This window comes from Alternaria dauci, chromosome 1, assembly GCF_042100115.1.
Source record: "Alternaria dauci strain A2016 chromosome 1, whole genome shotgun sequence".
NCBI classification, from domain to species: Eukaryota; Fungi; Ascomycota; class Dothideomycetes; order Pleosporales; family Pleosporaceae; genus Alternaria; species Alternaria dauci.
The window spans coordinates 4,469,868-4,489,442 of record NC_091272.1 but is presented as its reverse complement, the minus strand read 5'-3'; the positions used below and the strand labels follow the sequence as shown (position 1 = coordinate 4,489,442).

Here is a 19,575-nt window from a genome sequence, read left to right as displayed (position 1 = left end):
CTTGTGATGCTAATCCCACAGTCGTGGAAAGTATCGAAACGTTAACAAAAGCATGGTATATTCGTCGTTAATCAGATACAAGCGTCGCGCAAGGCTGCTATACACATGGGAGCGGAACATCAAACTCCAGGTCAAGACGAAGACGACGGACTCTACTCGCGTCCGCCGACCCTCCTCTCATAGTCATCTTCAAGCCTGGAAGCATCGACAACTTCGACACCCTTGCCCAGACCAATCATGTCACTGCGAACCTGCCACCACCGGACGGTATGCTCACTTTCCTTGCCCTTGCGCATAGGGCTCTCGTCGTCTGTGTCGACAAGGCCGCCGAGACCAGTACCATCACCGCCAACAACGACAATGGTCTGCGCAACCCACTTGCGCAGGTCGTCAATGTTCTGACCGTTGACGCCGCTCAGTGCGTCGACGACGTAAACGAGTTCGGGCCCAAGGTGTCTGATCATGTGCACGAATCCTGTGGTGGTGTTGAAAGGCATGACCATGGCTGGGTCCTCGACTAGACGGAGGGCTTGCGAGTGGAGCGTGTTCCAGAGTGTGTTGTCAGACCCCCGCGTGCTTGGTGCTGGCGTGTAGACGACTGGTTCGATGGAGGATAGTTCCTCGCCTGGTGTGCGTGCAGGTGTGCTGATGGCGGAGTAGGAGTCGCCGAGCGAGGACGATCCAGTGCGCGAGTTGGCTCGGGATTGTGGGCGCGAGCGCAGAGACGGGGAGTAGACGAGGACGAAGAGCTTGGTCCTGGAGAAGTCGGTGTCGGGGAGGTGGGAGAGGATGGTCTGCGAGCTGTCAGTTGCTGGACTGCGACAAAGAGTTATGGTTTGGGTGAACCTACAGCATTCTCCTCGCGGTACGAGCCCTCATCGTCGTCTACCCGGTCCATCAGGCTCTCTGCGCTGACGACCAAAACCACCGTCTTCCTCTTCCCGCTGTACTCGCCTCTGCCTTCGGCTTTGCGCACACTGGCCGCAAAGCTCCGGGCCTGGGCATCCACGGCAGCATTGCTCTCTCGACTCTGAGCCTCGACATTTCTCCTGAGCGTGGCCTCCTCGCTCCACCGCGAATGGTCGCCAAAAGCCTCGTCTTTGTCTTCTTCGCGGATCGAAGCAAGCGCGGCCCCAGCTGCTGCCCAACCCGCTGCCGTCTTCTTGCTCACCGTGTCAAACAGTTGCTGTGGCGATGGCGTGCGGCGGATGACGCCTTGTGCGCGACCGAGCAGCGTGCCGTCACCGCCCCCGAACCCATAGCCTTCACCGCCTCCCTCGCCTAGAGGAAACCCAGATGCATCGCGTGCTGCAGGCGCCCTGCCTTGTCGCTTCTCGAGCGACGAGTCTTCGCCGTAGGAGAGGTCGTCGTCGGATGAGTAATCCCGGCTATCCTCGCGCGCACTCCATACCCAGGCTGCAAGGCCTGCAGTCGCGACGGTGACGGTGAGGATCAGAGGCACGTAGAAGCCGAGGGCGCTGCGGTTGCGCGAGTTGTTCTGGCGGCGGTCGTAGCGGTCGTAGTTGAAGGAAGACATTGTGGAGCTCAGGTCATGGTAAGTCGTCAGTGTATCGTGGCGGATCAAAACGCTGTCGGGAGCGCGAGACTATTGTTGTGGTAGTCAGCCGCTGCCGCTCGGCTCCAGGGCAGCTTCCCTGTTGTTGACGCCGCCGGTGGCTGGGGGAGCTGAGTCTGCTTGACACGTGCGTGCGTGCCGAGGCGGGCGTGTGCGAGTCAGCGCGTCAACTTTTGGCGGCGGCAGGCGGGGTGACTCTTACACCCCACACGCATCTCTTTGTACCTGCAGCTGCGCCCGCCCGACGCCAATAATACCACCACACACGAGACGAATCACGGCATCGCCCTCACATCCCCAGGGCCAACCCGGAAGCCTCCATCTCCGCATCCCGCGCGTGCATCGCGGCAACCACGGCCCATCCTCGCAATGCCGCACGCGACGAGTCTTCCCGCGCCAGGCTTCCAGGCCCTCATCCTGTGCGGGCCGGGAGCCTCCTTCAGTACTTTTACGTCTACGCCAAGGGAGATACCAAAGGCCCTGCTGCCCATTGCGAACAGGCCTATGGTCTGGTATCCCCTCGAATGGTGCTACCGCATGGGAGTCACAGGTAGAACATGGCGCACATCCTCTTCCTCGAATCTCCGCCCTGACATGCTGCAGACATCACAGTCGTGACACCGCCAGAGTCGCTAGAGGCCATCGAGGCCGCCATGTCGCAGAACCCACACCTCACAACCCTCCCTTCGCCCAAGCCAGACATCCTTGCGCCAAAAGACCTTTCACACCAGACCAGTACCGGCGACCTCTTCAGGCTACCGGAACTGCAGAGCGCGATCAAGGGCGACTTCATCGTACTGCCGTGCGATCTCGTGTGCGAACTGGACGGCACAGCGCTTGCAGACGCGTGGATGGTCGAGCAGGGCGGCTTTGCAGGAGCTAGTGGTGGATTGGACCACAACGGCAGCAAAGTACCATTCGGTGCCGGTGGTGAGAGGCTCGGACGAAGAGGCGGCATGGGTGTGTGGTATCAGGCCAAGGGAGAGGGAAGCAGGAAAAAGGAAGAAACCGACTTCATTGCGACGACACCACTACCCACGCCCATCGTCCCAGTTCCAACAGACTCGCTACGCCGCAACATTTCGAAACTGGTGTATTCAGTTCCCACCGACACGCTGAACGACATAACAGAAGAAAACAAAACATTCCCTCTGCGCCATTCGCTCATTCGCAAGCACGCGCGGATAAGGATGCTTACGACCCACCGCGATGCACATATATACATTTTCCCATACTGGGTCATGGAGATGATTAAGAAGAACGAGAAATTTGAGAGTATCAGTGAAGAAGTCTTGGGGTGGTGGGCAAAGGCAGGCTGGCAAGAAGGCCTAGGAGATAAGTTGGGGCTGCGGCAAATACTGCAGGGCGAAGATGAAGAGTCGGATCACGGGTCGCAAGTCGTCGAAGAAGAAATCGACGTTTCCAAGTTCAGCACCACATACTCCGGCGGCAACACAGAGCCAGAAACGTCGGAACCCACAGCACTCGCATCACGAGTTACACAATCCTCCAGCATACCCAGCTCTGCCAAATCACTCACATCGAATTCCAAACTCACAGTACCACCCATCCTAGCTTACGTCCAACCCTCAGGCCCGAACGAACCCCTCATCCGCCGTGTAGACGACTCGCACCTGCTCCTGACCGTCTCCCTCCGCCTCGCCAAGCTCCCCTCCATCGAAGAAGTCACCAAGGAACTTGCATCACCATTCGCGCATCAGTCCAAGATCGCTCACAAAGAATCTATACCCCGGAAGTGCCGCGTAGAAGCCGAGAATTCGTTGCTTGCAGACAACGTTATCGTAGAAGAGAAGACCAACATCAAGGAAAGCGTCATAGGGCCAAATTGCAAAATTAGCGAAGGCGCGAGGCTGTTACGCTGTTTGTTGATGGATGGCGTGGAGGTTGGGCCTAACGTACAGCTCACGGATTGTATTTTGGGAAGAAGGTGTAGGATGGAAGGTGGAGATGCAAAAGACGGCGACAAGACTGTTCTCAAGGACTGCGAGGTTCAGGATGGGCAGGTTGTGGAGTGGGGTAGTAAGTTACACTCGACCTTCTACACGGAGAGAGCGCTACTAACGGTCGTGCAGCCGAGGCGAAAAACGAGAAGTTTATGCGCTTTGACGTGGGGGATGATGTGGGCAGTGAGGGGTTCGGGGGGGACGAAATGGACGGCATGGATGGTGAAGAGGGGGACGGTATCCCGCTGCGGTAAAACTGCTGCCGAAGTGAACAGGGGTAATGTGCATGACGATTACGAGCACACGATGTCAAGACACGAGCTTATCTAGATGGAATAGATGTGACTTTGGACAAACGAATGGCATGCCAACGCCACCGGACTGCTTCGAAGATCTCGAGCCTTGTTTTTACAGCATTCTTCTTGAGATCCTTCGTCAGTGGTTGTCTCTTCTCGCCTAAATTTCATTCCGGCGACAGGTCATATCCTCCATGAATATCTTCTATCTGTCATTTCGCCGTGTGTTTTGCGCATATTCTAATCCCAAGGAAGATACGTGCAGAGTTCACTGAGCGCTCTTGCACGGTTGCGAGAGCGTATTGGAAGAATTCGTACTGCAGTCAATCTTGTTGGCGCTCAATGCGCGATTGTTACGTTGGTAACACAGGAGCTTGGCGTGACGGATGACTGCATCTTCCAATCTTGTCATTTTGCGTTGTCGTGTCATTCTCTTCAGTGTATCGCTTTCTTCGGTTCCATCCTGTTCTCTTACTCTTCGTCTCTTTTGGCCTCTCTCGTCATCTCCCATACCCTGAAACTCTTTCATCATGTCTCGGACCAAGCGCGTACACGGTAGAGCTACGGTACTTCGGCACCAATGTAGTGACTGTAAGGGCACTGCCTCTTCCCGGATGGATTGCAAGAATCTTGAGAAGCTCATGTGCCTCTACTGCCCAAAGCGAGACCACTACATGGACGATTGTGATATTACGATGCGTAATGGCAACCCGTCACTGAGCAAGACTCCCGGACCACGCAGAAAAGTCGCAATAGAGGCCTATGCATGGGAATCATACTGCGATTACGGTCTATATCTGCTAAGATCCTGCGGCTTCAAGGAACACGCCGACACCCTTTTAACACAGCATCCTAGCCCACAGGGAATTAGAGAGCCCTGGGAAGGGCAATCTGAAGTCTTGAGGGACCCGCAAGCGAAGGTCTACGATTCGTTTTGTAGGTTGACAAGACTGAAGCGTCATCTCAGTGCGTTGAAACGGTATTCCCTGAAAATCTTGGAAAAAATCGAAGAAGAGCGTCTTGCAGAAGCAGGTGCGTCAATCTACCCAAAGCACCTCACACTTTTCAAGCTGCCATATACTGATCTTTGGGTATAGCAATGGATCCTCTTGTCCGCTGGCAGATCGACCCGAAATCGCAAGCCATTGAGAAATTCGGCAAGAAACTTCTGTTCAAAATCCCTACGACCATTCCAGCCACGTCTTCATCGATCAAGACATTTGTGGAGCGCATGCACCGTGACATCAAAACTCTGACTGGAATGCCAGGCGAAACTCTCTACTGGAGATACACAATAGCGATGAAGCTTGTATATACCGCCGTCCGATGGAAAATGGACGATGTCGATGATGAGCCAGAAATCTCACTGGTTGGGTCCGATAACGAAGAGAACGGGAAGTTGAACAGTTTCGTGTTGCTTGACAAGCAATTTCTGGAGATACTTCAAACGGGGATGATAAAGAAGGAAAGTCTGCCGTATGATCGGACCTTGTGCATCCTAGAGACGCATCGAGTGACGGATTTCTATCCTGTTTCTTGGAGATGGCTCAAGGATTATGCGGTTCGATATGAGAATGGAACAGCATTAGCACATAGGAAGGGTGAAGAGAATGGAGAAGCTAGAGAGGGGGTTCTGAAGAGAAGAAAACTCAATCAGCAAACAAGAGTTATGAGATAAGTGAAAGCAATGTAAGGGGGAGCCACTAGGGGAGAATATCGCGCGGTGGAGTGGAATGAGATGACGAAGGCTCCAGGCCTGCGCTAACGCCATGTTGTTTCTACCTAGGTACCTACCTACACTACAAAACTTACCACACTGCATGCCATAAATGCTAGATCTCTTTCGCATATCCAATCGGCTGTTACTTTGAGTTAGAAATGAAGCCGTGTCTGACGAGTACAAGGTCAAGTTGTCTATGCTAGGCTGCCCGGCACGACTTACCCAATGCGGACAAATATCACGGCGAGGAGAAGAAGGGGTAAGCAGCAATCAGTGCTCAACAGAGCCATAGTAATCGCCAATCGGTACTTTCTCGTATCGTTTTATACAGTTTCATCATCTTTAAATATTCAACAATTCGTTGCTAAGTTTTCCGATCACACCTTTTAGTCGAACATCTCATATCACAAACCAGTAAGTCGGCACAATGCTTTGGAAGTTAGTAGCTTGATTTGAGAGACACCTACTTACCAACCGTCTAGTGTCTAAGAAATACGTACCTCTTACCATCATCAAGGGCGCAGGCCAAGAATACATCCCCATCCCAGATGGCGAAAGCGCAATGGTAGCAGACTTCCACTCGTACGTCGACCGCATCACATGCCCCTCTACATTTTCCTACCCTCGAATGCCTACCGTAACGCTTTCTAACCTCCACTAGCATCCGAACGCAAACCACCAACTCTCCCACGTACATAACCTCTGGCTTCTACCGTGTCCAAGCGGGCCCTACACGCGACATCCCCCAGTTCGAGTCGGAAGAATCCAAATACGTTCTCAACGGCCAGATCGACGTATTGGACGAAGCAACAGGTGTTACGCATCACCTTGTTGCAGGCGACTTTGCTTTCTTCCATGTAGGGTCCAAGGCGCAGTTTTCAAGCAAGTCCGGCGGCACAGCGTTCTTCGTTGTGACTAGGCCGATCGTTACTCAGCACCCTGGACTGAAGGGTAGGGAGGAGAAGGTGCAAGCGAAGCTATAGGCTGGTTGGCCTCTGTTTTGTATACAAGCGATATGACTGTTCAACATGGATATCGGAACCCAGCGGAACACTACCGATGTAGTTGATGGCCTACACATAAGGTCTTGATTTTTTTAAAAAAAATAGACTAAGATTCCCAAAGCCATCACGGCGCCGCTTTGTGAGATGCGTGAGCTGAAGAGTGAGATGCTCGGCTCGTATCGTAGTTTGTAGATAAAGTGCGACGATCCCGAGATATCTCCAGAAAACCATCGTCGCGGGGCTGGCGTGCCGCTAACGTCATCTGGACTCTTCGATGTCGACATTTACATGTGGGCGCTGCCATCTCAATCCATGCATCGTTTATCCTCAACACCACGAGGATGGCGCAGTCGCCTCTGTCCGGCGTCATGATGCCGCCACGCTTCAACATCGAGTTGGACCGGACAGATCCGGAAGTCCCCTTCCGCGCATCTCAATCCCACATCCACCACACATGGGCCCGGACGTTCCATTCGCGACCGGAGCTCTACATCCGACCGCAGAGTCTCCAGGAGGTGCAGAAGGTGGTGAACCTGGCAAGGCGCATGCGCAGACGCGTCGTCACGGTGGGATGTGGACATTCACCCTCGGACATCACATGCACGTCGGCATGGATGATCAACCTCGACGACTTCAAGCAGGTGTTGAACGTGGACAAGGAGCGCAAGACCATGACGGTGCAGGCTGGAATACGGCTCCATGATCTCAACTTGCAGGCAAACAGCCACGGCCTGACAATGCCCAACCTCGGTTCCATCGACGACCAGTCGCTCGCCGGAGCGATTGCGACAGCGACACACGGCAGTTCATACAGCCACGGCCTCCTCTCCGACCGCGTTCAGAGTCTCCGCATTGTGCTGGCAAACGGGCAGGCGGTACGGTGCTCACCCCAACAATCCCCAGACCTCTTCCGAGCGGCGCTGGTGTCGCTGGGCGCATTGGGCATCCTCGTCGAAATCGAGTTCCAGATGATCGAAGCGAACAATGTCGAATGGGTGCAGACTATACGGCCGATTGAAGATGTTTTGGCAGACTGGAACAACGGGCTTTGGACATCGAACGAGTTTACAAGAGTGTGGTGGCTACCGTACATGAAGCGCGCAGTCGTATGGCAGGCAAACAAGACAAAAAAGGAGCATCGGCAGCCAGAATACAACTGGTATGGCGGCAGCGTCGGTTTCCACACATACCATATTCTTCTCTGGATATCGCAGTACGTCCCGCGCTTCCTGCCTTGGGTAGAGTGGTTCGTCTTCGGCATGCAATACGGCTTCAAAGACGGCGCTGTCATCTCTGCGGTCGGCGAGCAGCGTACCGAACTCTTGATGAATTGCCTTTACTCGCAGTTTGTCAACGAATGGAGCATCCCTCTTGACAAAGGCCCCGAGGCTCTGACACGACTGACAAACTGGCTTCACGGCGACGAGCAATCTTCTGGCATCCCCTTTAGCACAAAGGGCCTCTACGTTCATTCCCCCATCGAAGTCCGTATCGCAAACACCGTCAACCGTGAACCACGTCCATTCCTCGATACCTCGTATCCTGATCAGCCCGCCCTGTACCTCAACGCTACCCTGTACCGCCCCTACGGTCAAGATCCACCCTGCCGCGAACGCTACTACCAGGCCTTTGAACACCTGATGAAGGAGTACAGTGGCAGACCTCACTGGGCCAAGAACTTCCAATCCGTCGACAACACCTACCTCTCCTCGGTATACGGCAACGACTTGGACGAATACATGCGCGTACGCAATGAAGTCGACCCCGAAGGCATGTTCCTTGGTGCCTGGCACCGCCGCACCATCCTCCCACCCAAGACTAATCTTCCCCTGTTGCCCCTCGAAGAGAAGGAAGTCGTACGCCGCGCCAGACGCACTGGTGGTGTGGATTGGATCGGAGAACAAGGCCGTTCCGATGGCGGTCTTGACGTGTTTGACAAGGCCGGCAGCGAAAGTGAGTCGGGAGAGAGTTTCGACTACATGGCGGGCGCAGAGGCGGAGAATAGTGTGCTCTTGGAGGGGTTGAGTGATGAACTCGTTGTTACCGAGGAAAGCTATGAGAGCATGACCGAGTCGAGGCGAAGAGAGGGAACGGAAGAGTATGTTACGGGGACGAACGTCTTCAATAAGATGTAGTTGTACATGTAGATAGATACATGAATGGATATAGGAAGAGGAAAATCACGTGACCTAAACAAGATTCCTAGTTGTTAACATATAAATATATATAACGTAAGTGCATGCTTTATAGGCTAGTGTACTTTATAGACTAGTATCCTCTTACTAATTAAAGTTATAGTAGTACGGCCGCGTAGTCTACAGCTCCGCGTATTCTAAAACTCCGCGCAACTTACATACGCATAGCAATCACGGAATAACTCTAAATAAATGTAGATACTCCACCTTTACCGCCTTGCTAACTATTCGTAGAATACAAATAGCTAACAAGCAACATCGGATATCATCAACAGCAACCACATCCTCATCGTCTTCTACACTTCACTAAACAAACTCTCAAGTACGCTCTCATCATCATGTCAGGTGGATACGAATTTCCCGAGACTCCCACGAACCCTTCGACTGGCAGGATCGCTGTAGCCCCAGTCCACCATGAGCCGCCTCCCCCTGCGACGATCGAACAACTTTCTCGTTTTGGCCCCCGTTGGACCATTAGAGACATTCAGGATCAACTCGCCCAATACACTCTCGAAATGGGCATAGTGGAAGGCACAACAGACGAATGGCAACGAACTCAGGATCCAGAGGCCGACTTCACTTTTCACTGCGCTCTTGATGTCATGGCCGCATCTCTCTTCCGCGCAAAACAGCTCGTCCTACGCCATCGACGCGGTTTTAGCGAGGCGGAATCCGTTCTGATTGCAAAGGAAATCAGGAATGTCGACTGGGGCATGACGCATTTGCTCTACAGTTTCGTGGCAGTTAGGCATTTGGAAACACCGACTATGGCTTGGAATGTCGGTACCGGAATCGAGAGACACTGGGGGTTGTTCAAAGCATTTGAGAAAGCTCTAGAGGGCAAGTTAGTCGGTCCAGGCAAAGAGGAGGCGGGCAAGTGGTTCGCCAAGACGCATGCTTACTTCGAAGAAGTCATCATTCTGTTCAAGGGGCCGCCCGGAAGCACCAAGCCCGTGGAGGACCCTGAGCTTGGAAATTTCGCGGATATTGTGGAGCCTGTTCCGGCCGTTTCCGCCGAGGTCAAAGGCTAAAAACATCGAAAGCAGTATTTGTGTATTTAGTCAACTATCTGTAATCTGTCTAAACATTCTTGTGCAATCGCATTCGCAGGGCTTAGAGCCTGCAGCACATCGTGTAGTGTTAGTCGCATCTCAAATGTTGGATCGAGGTGACTGTTTGAAACGAAAAACTCCCCACAGAAGTAAAGAAGAATCGGGGTAAAAGGGTGTAACTAGATTGGTTTCGTGTTAGCGATTGGACCAAGAGATAGAGGAGAGATGTACCTTGAAGTAGCTAAGTTCAATTAGCGCCTTCGATATCACAATCATCTGCTGTGCTGCCGCTATGGCTCTCTTTTCACATTCGACCAACATCTCGCTACTATTGTTAGTTCCCCACGGTGTTCTCTGACTGGACTTGAACAGCATGAGGTCTAACGCCTTAGCGGCTAGCTCTGTGAAACATGACATTGAATCCTGTAATATCAATGCATATGGATCGTTGGAGAGCATGCCCTCGAAGGCCTCTTCCAGTCTTCCATGAAGTTGTTTTTGTTTGTCCCAGAGATCCAGAGATATCAGACCATGTGCGTGCTCGGCAATCACTTGCTGCTGGTGAGACAACAACTGTCCGCATATTGCGATGAGTTGAATCGGACCTGTGAAGGTGGAAGGTATCTTGCTTTCGAATACAAGGAGCGGGCTGGGCAGATAGTCCATGACTACAGGCTCGTCTGCTTGGAATTTCTCTTCGGGGCAGGGCAATCGGGTAAGAATCTTTGCTCTTTTATTAGAAATTGTTTTGCTTGCAAAGTACCGAGAGATTTTCTTACGTTATTTTGATCAAACGCCATTGGTAGCCTATCCAATATACCTATGATTCGATCGATGGTGTATGCCATCCAAAATGTCCTCCTTCGCTCTTCGGTCTCGGTCAAGCTTAGGTTTTCTAACATTGTCGCAACGCCGTCGCGTCCATCCACGTTGTGCAGTCCCATTAGTACGGCAAAGCGAATACACTTCCCTGCACTTATCCATGCCCTTCTATAACCTATACGCATGAACTCATAGACAGTCAGCAAAGCCCGGGCCTGCACCTGCTCTATTTCCATGCAATTGGCGCTGAGAAACTTCATCTCAAGCGTTTCAATCATGAGCTGTGTTTGCGAGTATAGATCGTCTTGGATGTGTTCGAATTGACTGGAAGAGGATACAGCGAGCGTCCACATGGCATATTGGAGACATCGAAAGGCATCTGACTTGTTCTCGTACTGCGATCGCCGAGCTCGCACGTAGTAGTGCCGTTTGTTGAGAATTGGGAAAAAGCTGTGAAACCTATCAAAATAGAGGTGGTTTCTAAGATTGAACTCTTGTTAGCGAGAGCTTGGCTCTAACACGAGAAGCTATTGATACGTACAGGTCTGAGCGCATCTCGTCAGAGATCAAATCCACTGGAGTTAGTCCCGTATTGGGTAGTGCCGCTGAGGAATTGAACTGTTACAAGAAAAAATCGATTTCGCAATGATTTCCCGTGTCACTGCTCGAGACTTCTCTTTCGACGCTATCGTGAGCACCCTGTGGTATGAGGTCTGAGGATGTTTGCTGCCCTGAAGCCACGAAGGCGTCCATGTCAGGAAGGTGTATGAATTCAGCCTCGCCAGCATCATCGGAGGTTCCGTCGCTGCTCAAGCGGCGCTCAAGGTCAACTATGAAGATATGTCAGTTAGATGAGATATACAGACATGGGGCCCAAACCTACAGATTCGAGACTGTAATGCGCGTAAATGGCCCTTTTTTGGGCCACGAGGCTGGCGCGTCGATGTTGTAAAACAAGCTCTGCCGGAATCTCGGCAGACACAACACTGAGCTGACCTCTGTCGCATCGAAGCTTCCGTTTACGGCACTCATCGCATGCCAAACCGGGCAGTTGACGTGAATGTTGAGTCTCAGTACCTGAATCCATGGTCGAAATGTTGTACGGACATGGGAGTGATTTAGTCTTGCCACTCGAATCTTGAACACTGTTGTTTCTCGTGTACCAGATGTATATAGGCAACTCGCGTAGCTTCGCTAGGCGAACAAAGCGGCTATGAATGAGACGTTTTTGTACAACCTTCTACAACCCGTTTAAATACAAACATAGCATAGTCTTAACAACGCAATGCAGAGCCGTCACGAAACAAGGCCAAGACTTGTACCATGTCCCACCAAGAAGTATCATCCAGAAGTGGTAATCGCAGTCTCCACTCTGGCTGCGCCTCAAGATTGGCTAGAGAGTTTGACTAACGCGATCACCGCCATAACTAACTCGAAGCCTATGGTTCAGGCATATGACAACCTTGACTGCGAAGGGAAGATTGTTGTTTTCCTCCCTGAGGTCTCGACCCAGCTTCTGGTTGATCCAGGGAATGTGCAGTTTTCTGCGATAAAGAATGCTTGCACCAAGTCAAAGGGCATGCTCTGGGTTGCCCGGGGTGGAGCCATGGAAAGCGATGATCCATTTTCCAGCCTAGCTTCAGGATTCCTTCGTATTCTCCGGCTGGAATATTCAGGGAAACTTCTGGCGACTCTTGACCTCGACTCCAGCATGGACGCCTGGTCAGCTTCTACAGTCTCGACCATCAGCAGTGTTTATGCAAACCTCTTCAACGATGCTGCTGAAAAAGGGCCCCGAGATTTTGAGTTCGCAGAGCGCAACGGCGTCATCAATGTCCTGCGGTACTTCAAAGACCACGAGCGAAATAAGGTGTGCTTCCCTGAGGCAGCCGAGGCAAACACCACTGTATTGCAGAAGTTTAACGACAACTCGCTTCAACTCACAGTTGAAAACCCCGGACATCTAGACAGTCTTGTATTCGTACCCAGCCTCGATCAGTCAAACATAGATATCACGCCAGATGAGCTCGAGATATGTCCCCAGGCTTTCGGCCTAACACCCCGCGACATTGGTGCTGCAACAAACACTCTCCAAGACAGAGCTTTGGGTTTTGAGTGTGCAGGAACGGTAACCCAGGTTGGTGCTCTGGCCTCTCTAGAGGGTTACAAGGTTGGAGACCGTGTCGCAGTATTGATGAACGGCGAATTTGGCAACAGAATTCGTGTCCCTTGGACCGGCGCGGTACAAATACCATCCGCTATGAGCTTCGAGCTCGCTTCTGCCCTTCCTCAGGCTTACGCGACAGCCTGGATCTCGCTCATGGATGTTGCTCGCATCAAAAAAGGAGATACCATACTGGTTCACGACGCTGGCTCAGCTGTTGGTCAGGCTGCGATATCCCTCGCCAAGTTCGCCGGCGCAGAAATCTTTGCGACGGTGAACGATATGGAACATGGCAGCTTCATAAGGCGCGTCATTGGCATCAAGGCGGACCATATCTTTTCAAGCGCTGATTCTACTTTCGCCGCAGCCATTCGTCAGAAGACCAAAGGCTGCGGTGTAGACATCGTACTTAACACTCTCGAAGCATCCCTTTTGCACGAAACACTTGAATGCGTCGCCTCTCTTGGCCACTTTTTTGAGCTTGGTAAAAGGGATATGGAGCAGAACAGTCGTCTTGACATGGGCGCTTTTGCTCGTGGTATCACATTTTCAGCGATCGACATCACTATATTGGCAAAGCACAAGGGACACCAGGTTCATCAGGCCTTGACTTCGGCACTGGAACTCATGAAGGCAAGAAAGATTGGTGGTGTGTCGGTATCTGTGCATGACATATCGAACGTTGTCCAGGCTTTCCGAAACGCGCAGTCGAGCGGATCATTGGGAACAGTAGTTCTTTCAATCAAGCCCGATAGTATGGTACCGGTACGTATACCTCATTTCGCTATATGAAGTCTAAAGGTCATTCACTAATATGCAAGCAGGTTATTCGCCAGGTGCCCAGACTGAAGCTGCACTCCAACGCGTCTTATGTCGTCGTCGGTGGCTTTGGAGGCATTGGCCAGAGCATCTGTCTCTAGCTCGCTGAACATGGAGCCAGGAACCTCATTATACTCTCTCGAAGTGCTAACGCAGCTGACAAGGCAACGCCTCTCATAAATCACTTGCATAGTCTGGACTGCCAAGTCAGGTCTGTCGCATGTGATATTACGAATGAGGACGATGTCTTGCGCGCCGTTGAATCCAGTAAAGACATGGCTCCCGTCCGCGGAGTGATTCAAGGCGCCATGGTGCTCCGAGATTCAATTTTAGAGCAAATGTCCCTTACCGACTACACGACAGGACTACGTCCCAAGGTACAGGGAACCTGGAATCTCCATAAAGCGTTCGAAGCCACACCTCTCGACTTGTTTGTCATTCTCTCTTCCATCGCCGGCATTATTGGCATTGCGTCGCAGTGTAACTATGGTGCAGGTGGTGCATTCCAAGATGCGCTGGCAGCACACCGCACAAGCCGAGGATTACCTTGCGTCTCCATCGATATCGGGGCTGTGAAGAACGTCGGATATGTCGCCGAACATGACGAAACGCACAACTATCTCAAGAAACAGGGTCACATGGTACTATCTGAGGGGGATGTTCTCAAATCTCTCGCATGCGCCATCAATGCGCCATTTGTGACTCAGCTTGTTTTCGGTATCAACACAGCACCTAGCAGTGCACCTTGGGACGAAGGGCCCGCGTCTCGTGACCTCCGCTTCTGGCCTGCCAAATTCCGGTCTACAGGCAACGAAAGTCCGAATGCAGGTGCCGCCGATACACTCGCGGGCCGCATCGCTATGGCGAAGTCACTCGAGGAAGCTGCTGCCGCGGTAGCAGCAGATATTACCGCTAAAATTATGGAAATCTTCATGATTCCTGAGGCAGAAGTTTTCCCTAATAAGCCAATGGCTGAGTTTGGAGTAGACTCGTTGACAGCTGTGGAACTGAGGAACACTTTGGCTACGAAAGCTGATGCTGAAGTATCAATCTTTGACATTATGCAAAGCCCTAGTCTTAGTTCTATAGCTCTGTAGGTTGCAGGAAGAAGCGCGCATCTAAGTCCCGTCCTGATTGTTGCTGCCTAAGTAGATGTAAATACATAATACTGCCTACCTAAACCTTACCTACCTAGAAGATAATTACTCTGCAAGCGGGCGATTGTATCGTACCATGTAGCAACTGCTTATCTTACTACCTGCAAGTGTGTATACCTAGGAGGTCTGCACATAAATCTCGGAGCTTCCAGAAGATTGGTATCCCTCGGTAGCGACAATCTGGTAGTAGTGTTGACCCAAGTTCATGCCATAACGAGACCAGGCGTTGAAGTGGTTCTGCATGTTCACGCTGCCACCAACGCGCTTCTGGGTGCGAACAGACCTGTTTGTATGTTAGTACATATCATATCTCCGGCTATATTGAATGCTTCCTTACCAGTACTGCTGAAAGGTCCTCGTTCCGTCGATGGAGGGCTGGTTGACACGAGTGGAGGTGGAAATGTCGTAAGTACCACCGTCAGTCTGGAAACTGCCCTTGCGCTGAGATCCGCTGCTAGGGTTGTAGGTGCCGTAAGACTCGATCACGTAGTACTCCACAAGCGGGTTGCGGGTCCAACCGTAGACAGCCAAGTAACCGTTACCCTGGGGGTTGAAGGCACCGCCGTAGTTGATGGTGCTAGGATAGGGATCAGCAAACGATCAATCTCTGATCTTCCGGGGACTTACCGGCCATTTCCAGGATTCCATCCTTTACCACCAACGAAGTTGCCGGTGTTCTTCCAAGTCACGGAGTACTTGCTGCCCTCGCCCATGGTGTACTGAGCAGAACCGCCACCGTCAGTCCACCAGGAGTAGAAGTATCCGTTATGGTAACCCTCGGAGCTGGGAGTCGACTGACGCTTCTCAAGAAGAGCAGTCACATTGCCATCGTCGCGCTCAGCGAGGAAGTCAAAGGGAGCGGCGAGCACGCCCGTGGTAGCCACTGCGGCGAGAAGGAGAGACTTGAAAGATACCATGATGAACTGCGTAGGCTGATCTGTGCTGGATGCAGTGACGATACTAAGTGCGAATCGCAGCCACCTTATATGTCTCCTTTGAAGTGGAGATGAGCCTGAATCGCTGGAAGAAGTCCCATGTGATGGTCATGCGATATCATCTCGCATGTGTCTATATCCGTCTTGGTGTCCATGACGGTGGTGCGTTCCAGTCCTCTCCTTTCGAAAAGCACGTCCAAGGGCACTGACTAGAACGGCCTAGAGACCACAAACGGTACCGTTCAGTATCCGCCTCGGTAATCATGGCACGGATACAAAAGGACAAAGATCCCCGTCCCTGCACCTTTCCTGCACGATGCTGAAAGACAATATCGCTGATCCGGGCTTTACGCGCTCTCTTGACCCGGTTCACAGGATGTTAATATAAAAGTATGCCACTAAGAAAGACAGGGTGGCCTTACCCCACACGCCTCAGATGCACACCGAAGCCTGTAAGGAACATTTGTCGAGCTAGATTCATGTGGGTGCTGGGATTTTAGGGGTAGTGGCGCACGTGATGAAACATTTGGGCACCGAAGCCGGGAAGCCTCGGCAAGTTCAAGATAACCACCGGATGAAGTGGATATGCCAAGAACTATAGCGGCCGGCATCTCTACTAATCCCGGTGATGCACGCCAAGTCTCTGGCGGAGATGAGGTGTGGAGTGCAGGAGGGGCTTTCGAAGTCCACGAGTCTACAGGAGAAGTTGTCGTGCACCACGAGATAGCACAACTGTCGTCTTTCAGCTCAAAACTCTTTTGGGTCACTACGCTGAGAGTTTTCGGAAGTCTTGCACGATCAGACCACGCCCGCCTCTGGATCAATTCACGATCACGAACTGCTCTCTTTGGCAGCTTTGCAGTATGGTTCGCCATGCTAGTACTCGAACTATGACGATCACTACGAACTCGAATGTTCCAAGGTTATAGTACGAGGAAGTCTTGTAAACTAACAAAAAGCAGCAATGGCTGTGCGTACCGAGTGGCACCAGATGCCATACTACCTAGGTACAAATGTACTTGTGGCGACTTCTCCAGGCCTCCGGATCTGAGACCCCAGGAATATGGTATCCGCTGGCAAGCCGGCGGCATTTGAATAACCTTCACTTTACCCAGCCCCGTTTAAGACGACACATCGCTCAGGCTCAGTCCGTCCGATGGCAGTCATGGCATCCTCGCGGGAGAAGACGCAATCATTGAGCCTTTGGTCAGAGACCTGGGTTCTTTACTTGTATCATACCACGGCGAAAAGAGTTTTCACATCTGGCGTGTGAACTTACCGAATTCCGCCGCTCTCTAATGGCCGGATAGAGCCGCGTTCTTCCTGCGACGAGTCCGACTACTACTATCCGCGAGACTAACCTTCAACGTGTTACAGTGTCTACCAAATCCTACCCAATCTCATGACTCCGAACTTCGCCGAAATATTGGCTCAATTACAGGCCTGCGAGTCAACTGCCACCTTCAGACGCGCCCACCCAGATTCTTACTCGGTGTAACTATAATGCCTAGTGAGGCTATCTCTTATTGCGACATATTCTCTCAGCTCAGTCGATCATACGCGGGATACAAGCCAACAACCTTATTCCCATTCTTTCTGTCGAAGTTCAGCTGAGGGTAAAAGACGCAACAGTTGTAATATCTAGCGTTGTCGCGTGGGAACGGATAAAAGCTTCAAGAGAACCGTAGCGTAGAAACGCTCGAATACTCACCTGGAGAACTCGCTAGCTGAACATCTTAGAGATCTTTTGACTCTCTAGGTCGAAACTCCTAAACAATCACAGTTCATGTTCAGACTCCGCTCAAACAATTTGGTTGATGAGGTTAATCCTACACATATATGTCGCGTTACCATTGCGCATGTCGCTGTCGACGAGAGTTGCTTGTCTCAGTGTTACGAACGAGATGCCTCCAGGGCTGGATTCGCTAGGGGAGAAAAGAGGTCCACTGTTTTGAAGGTCAACATGAGGATTCGTGATGACTTGCCGCAACAATAGATAGATGTTCCTACTGAAAACGTACACATCTCGAAAGACTGATAGAGGACAAGCAGAGGGACTGGGTATATACACGTTCGATCTCGAACACTGTTTGTTGGTGCATCGTAAACAATGTACTGTCTAATTTTTGTTAGTACCTAGGTACATTCGACGCTCGCGATAAGATTGGCAACCGGTCGTAGTGTGGTTTCGCTGACGGCCCAACCACGCTGCTACCCCGCTTTTCCCTGCGACATCAATGACACCAATGACATGGAAGATCTACGCGCATGATTTCGAGCAAGGCATCGAGTTATATTCTGACATGCTAACCCGTTACCCAATCGCTAGGTACAGCTTTGGGGTTCCGACTTGGCCGGCTGACAATAGGTACTCTCGGTTTGAGAACTGGGTATCGTCCGTCGAGTGAATCATCATGGCGTGTGCGCCATCATTTACGTTCGATTAAGGGCTCATATCATAGGCCTGACAAGTACTTAAGGATATCCAAAACTATCTCAAGCTCGAAGAATTTACCTGAAAGGCCTTCAGGCGGCGTTTGATGACTTTGGCAGTGACGTCCGGCTGCGCACGTACGCCGTTGGACACAATGCGGAGATATGATGGAGAGCCGGAAAAAGTTAACATCAGGCCATGGAAGCTTACTCTCAGCCTGCTTCATCGATCTCGATTCTCTTCGTACCTTCGCTCTCGTCCCTTTCTGCATTTTCATCTGCAAATCGGTCTCGATCTACATTACTCACGTAACCGTAAACTTCACTGCGGATCCGCCTACCAAACCGGTATCCGAAACCCGACATTCTCCGATATCTAAGACTGAGCTTAAGATCGCTGAGGCTATACCGCCCATCTTTGTTTCGCATACCGCATCGCTATCCTTCCCGTTATTTCATAATCATGCCTACTGCTACCCGCTCCCTCGAAACGATGGTCTTACAAGCTCATCGCGCGAAAGGTGTACGCTACCCAACAGCATCCCAAAAAGAATGTTTCAAGACGTGGTACTCGTACGCACTTCGTCAAGGTGAGGTCACAAAGACTTCTCCGAAGGCTATCGAGGAGCATGTGAAGCACCTCAAAGAGGTCAAGGAGGCCGCGCCTGGTGGGCGAACGTATCTCTGATGTATGATGCACCTCAGCCGTTATTGGACCTCGAAAGTAGCTGAATGAAAAGATAGGTTCGATGCCTCATTCACGTTCGCGCAAGATGTCACGAACAGCCTTTCTGGCGGGTAGTCCGCAGTTCCAAACCGGCAGATCGATGAACGCTCGATCGTCAGGCCCTGGTTTGCAATTTTCAATTTTTTTTCCCTCTATCTTCTTTTGTGACTGGAAGATGTCTGATTCATCTCAGCTCTGACAGCTTGCTTTGGTTTACATATTTATATACTATAGTGACGCAATCCAAGCTTTCTCACCTACTACTATAATTCTTGGTGTGGCTTATTGTGCATGGAGACGCAAAGTAATTCTCACTATGCGTGCTGAATTCTGAGACTTAACTATATTGTTGACGTCTGATTGTCTCCCTCTCACGAATCACAGGAGTAAGGATCATTACAGGGCCATTGAGAATACTAAATTCTCGAGTCTTCTTGCTGCTCAAGATGTGCTAACTTTTCAACTGTCTTCTAATTTTCCTTGGCACTTGAGTTAGGTGCCCTTATCCTAGTGTGATGCGGAGCAGACAAATGTTGCTAAGATCGCAATATAAAACTTTGCGCATACTGCCTGCATAGCGATTGTTTTAGGAACTGTAGACAATCATGTACCATATTCTCGCTTAACGGCTTCGTCGCCCTGCGAATTCCTTTCTCTTCCTGAATAAGAACATATCCAGAGGTATGCATTTCTAGTTATTGCGCGCTCCTT

General features: G+C 51.4%; 8 protein-coding genes across 8 annotated transcripts; 6 read left to right on the top strand and 2 right to left on the bottom strand.

Annotated features, from left to right (window-relative positions):
• Positions 1-152: 152 nt before the first annotated feature.
• On the bottom strand, positions 153-1,537 carry ACET3X_001406 (uncharacterized protein; the record flags this gene model as incomplete). The annotated part of the gene is made up of 2 exons (XM_069446694.1): positions 153-794; positions 851-1,537. 2 exons carry the CDS (start codon positions 1,535-1,537, stop codon positions 153-155), a joined length of 1,329 nt encoding a protein of 442 aa, XP_069311648.1.
• A 408-nt stretch (positions 1,538-1,945) lies between these two features.
• Positions 1,946-3,794, top strand: ACET3X_001405 (uncharacterized protein; the record flags this gene model as incomplete). The annotated part of the gene is made up of 3 exons (XM_069446693.1): positions 1,946-2,126; positions 2,180-3,616; positions 3,670-3,794. 3 exons carry the CDS (start codon positions 1,946-1,948, stop codon positions 3,792-3,794), a joined length of 1,743 nt encoding a protein of 580 aa, XP_069311647.1.
• A 1,987-nt stretch (positions 3,795-5,781) lies between these two features.
• ACET3X_001404 (uncharacterized protein) lies at positions 5,782-6,539 on the top strand (the record flags this gene model as incomplete). Its single annotated transcript, XM_069446692.1, has 4 exons — positions 5,782-5,815; positions 5,947-5,970; positions 6,039-6,138; positions 6,218-6,539. The coding sequence occupies 4 exons, from the start codon at positions 5,782-5,784 to the stop codon at positions 6,537-6,539; spliced, it is 480 nt and encodes a 159-aa protein (XP_069311646.1).
• A 362-nt stretch (positions 6,540-6,901) lies between these two features.
• Positions 6,902-8,695, top strand: ACET3X_001403 (uncharacterized protein; the record flags this gene model as incomplete). Its single annotated transcript, XM_069446691.1, has 1 exon — positions 6,902-8,695. One exon carries the CDS (start codon positions 6,902-6,904, stop codon positions 8,693-8,695), a length of 1,794 nt encoding a protein of 597 aa, XP_069311645.1.
• Positions 8,696-9,093: 398 nt separating this feature from the next.
• On the top strand, positions 9,094-9,786 carry ACET3X_001402 (uncharacterized protein; the record flags this gene model as incomplete). Its single annotated transcript, XM_069446690.1, has 1 exon — positions 9,094-9,786. The coding sequence occupies one exon, from the start codon at positions 9,094-9,096 to the stop codon at positions 9,784-9,786; it is 693 nt and encodes a 230-aa protein (XP_069311644.1).
• Positions 9,787-12,340: 2,554 nt separating this feature from the next.
• ACET3X_001401 (uncharacterized protein) lies at positions 12,341-13,713 on the top strand (the record flags this gene model as incomplete). The annotated part of the gene is made up of 2 exons (XM_069446689.1): positions 12,341-13,558; positions 13,618-13,713. 2 exons carry the CDS (start codon positions 12,341-12,343, stop codon positions 13,711-13,713), a joined length of 1,314 nt encoding a protein of 437 aa, XP_069311643.1.
• Positions 13,714-13,920: 207 nt separating this feature from the next.
• On the top strand, positions 13,921-14,709 carry ACET3X_001400 (uncharacterized protein; the record flags this gene model as incomplete). Its single annotated transcript, XM_069446687.1, has 1 exon — positions 13,921-14,709. One exon carries the CDS (start codon positions 13,921-13,923, stop codon positions 14,707-14,709), a length of 789 nt encoding a protein of 262 aa, XP_069311642.1.
• Positions 14,710-14,886: 177 nt separating this feature from the next.
• On the bottom strand, positions 14,887-15,686 carry ACET3X_001399 (uncharacterized protein; the record flags this gene model as incomplete). The annotated part of the gene is made up of 3 exons (XM_069446686.1): positions 14,887-15,052; positions 15,107-15,346; positions 15,397-15,686. 3 exons carry the CDS (start codon positions 15,684-15,686, stop codon positions 14,887-14,889), a joined length of 696 nt encoding a protein of 231 aa, XP_069311641.1.
• Positions 15,687-19,575: the final 3,889 nt, after the last annotated feature.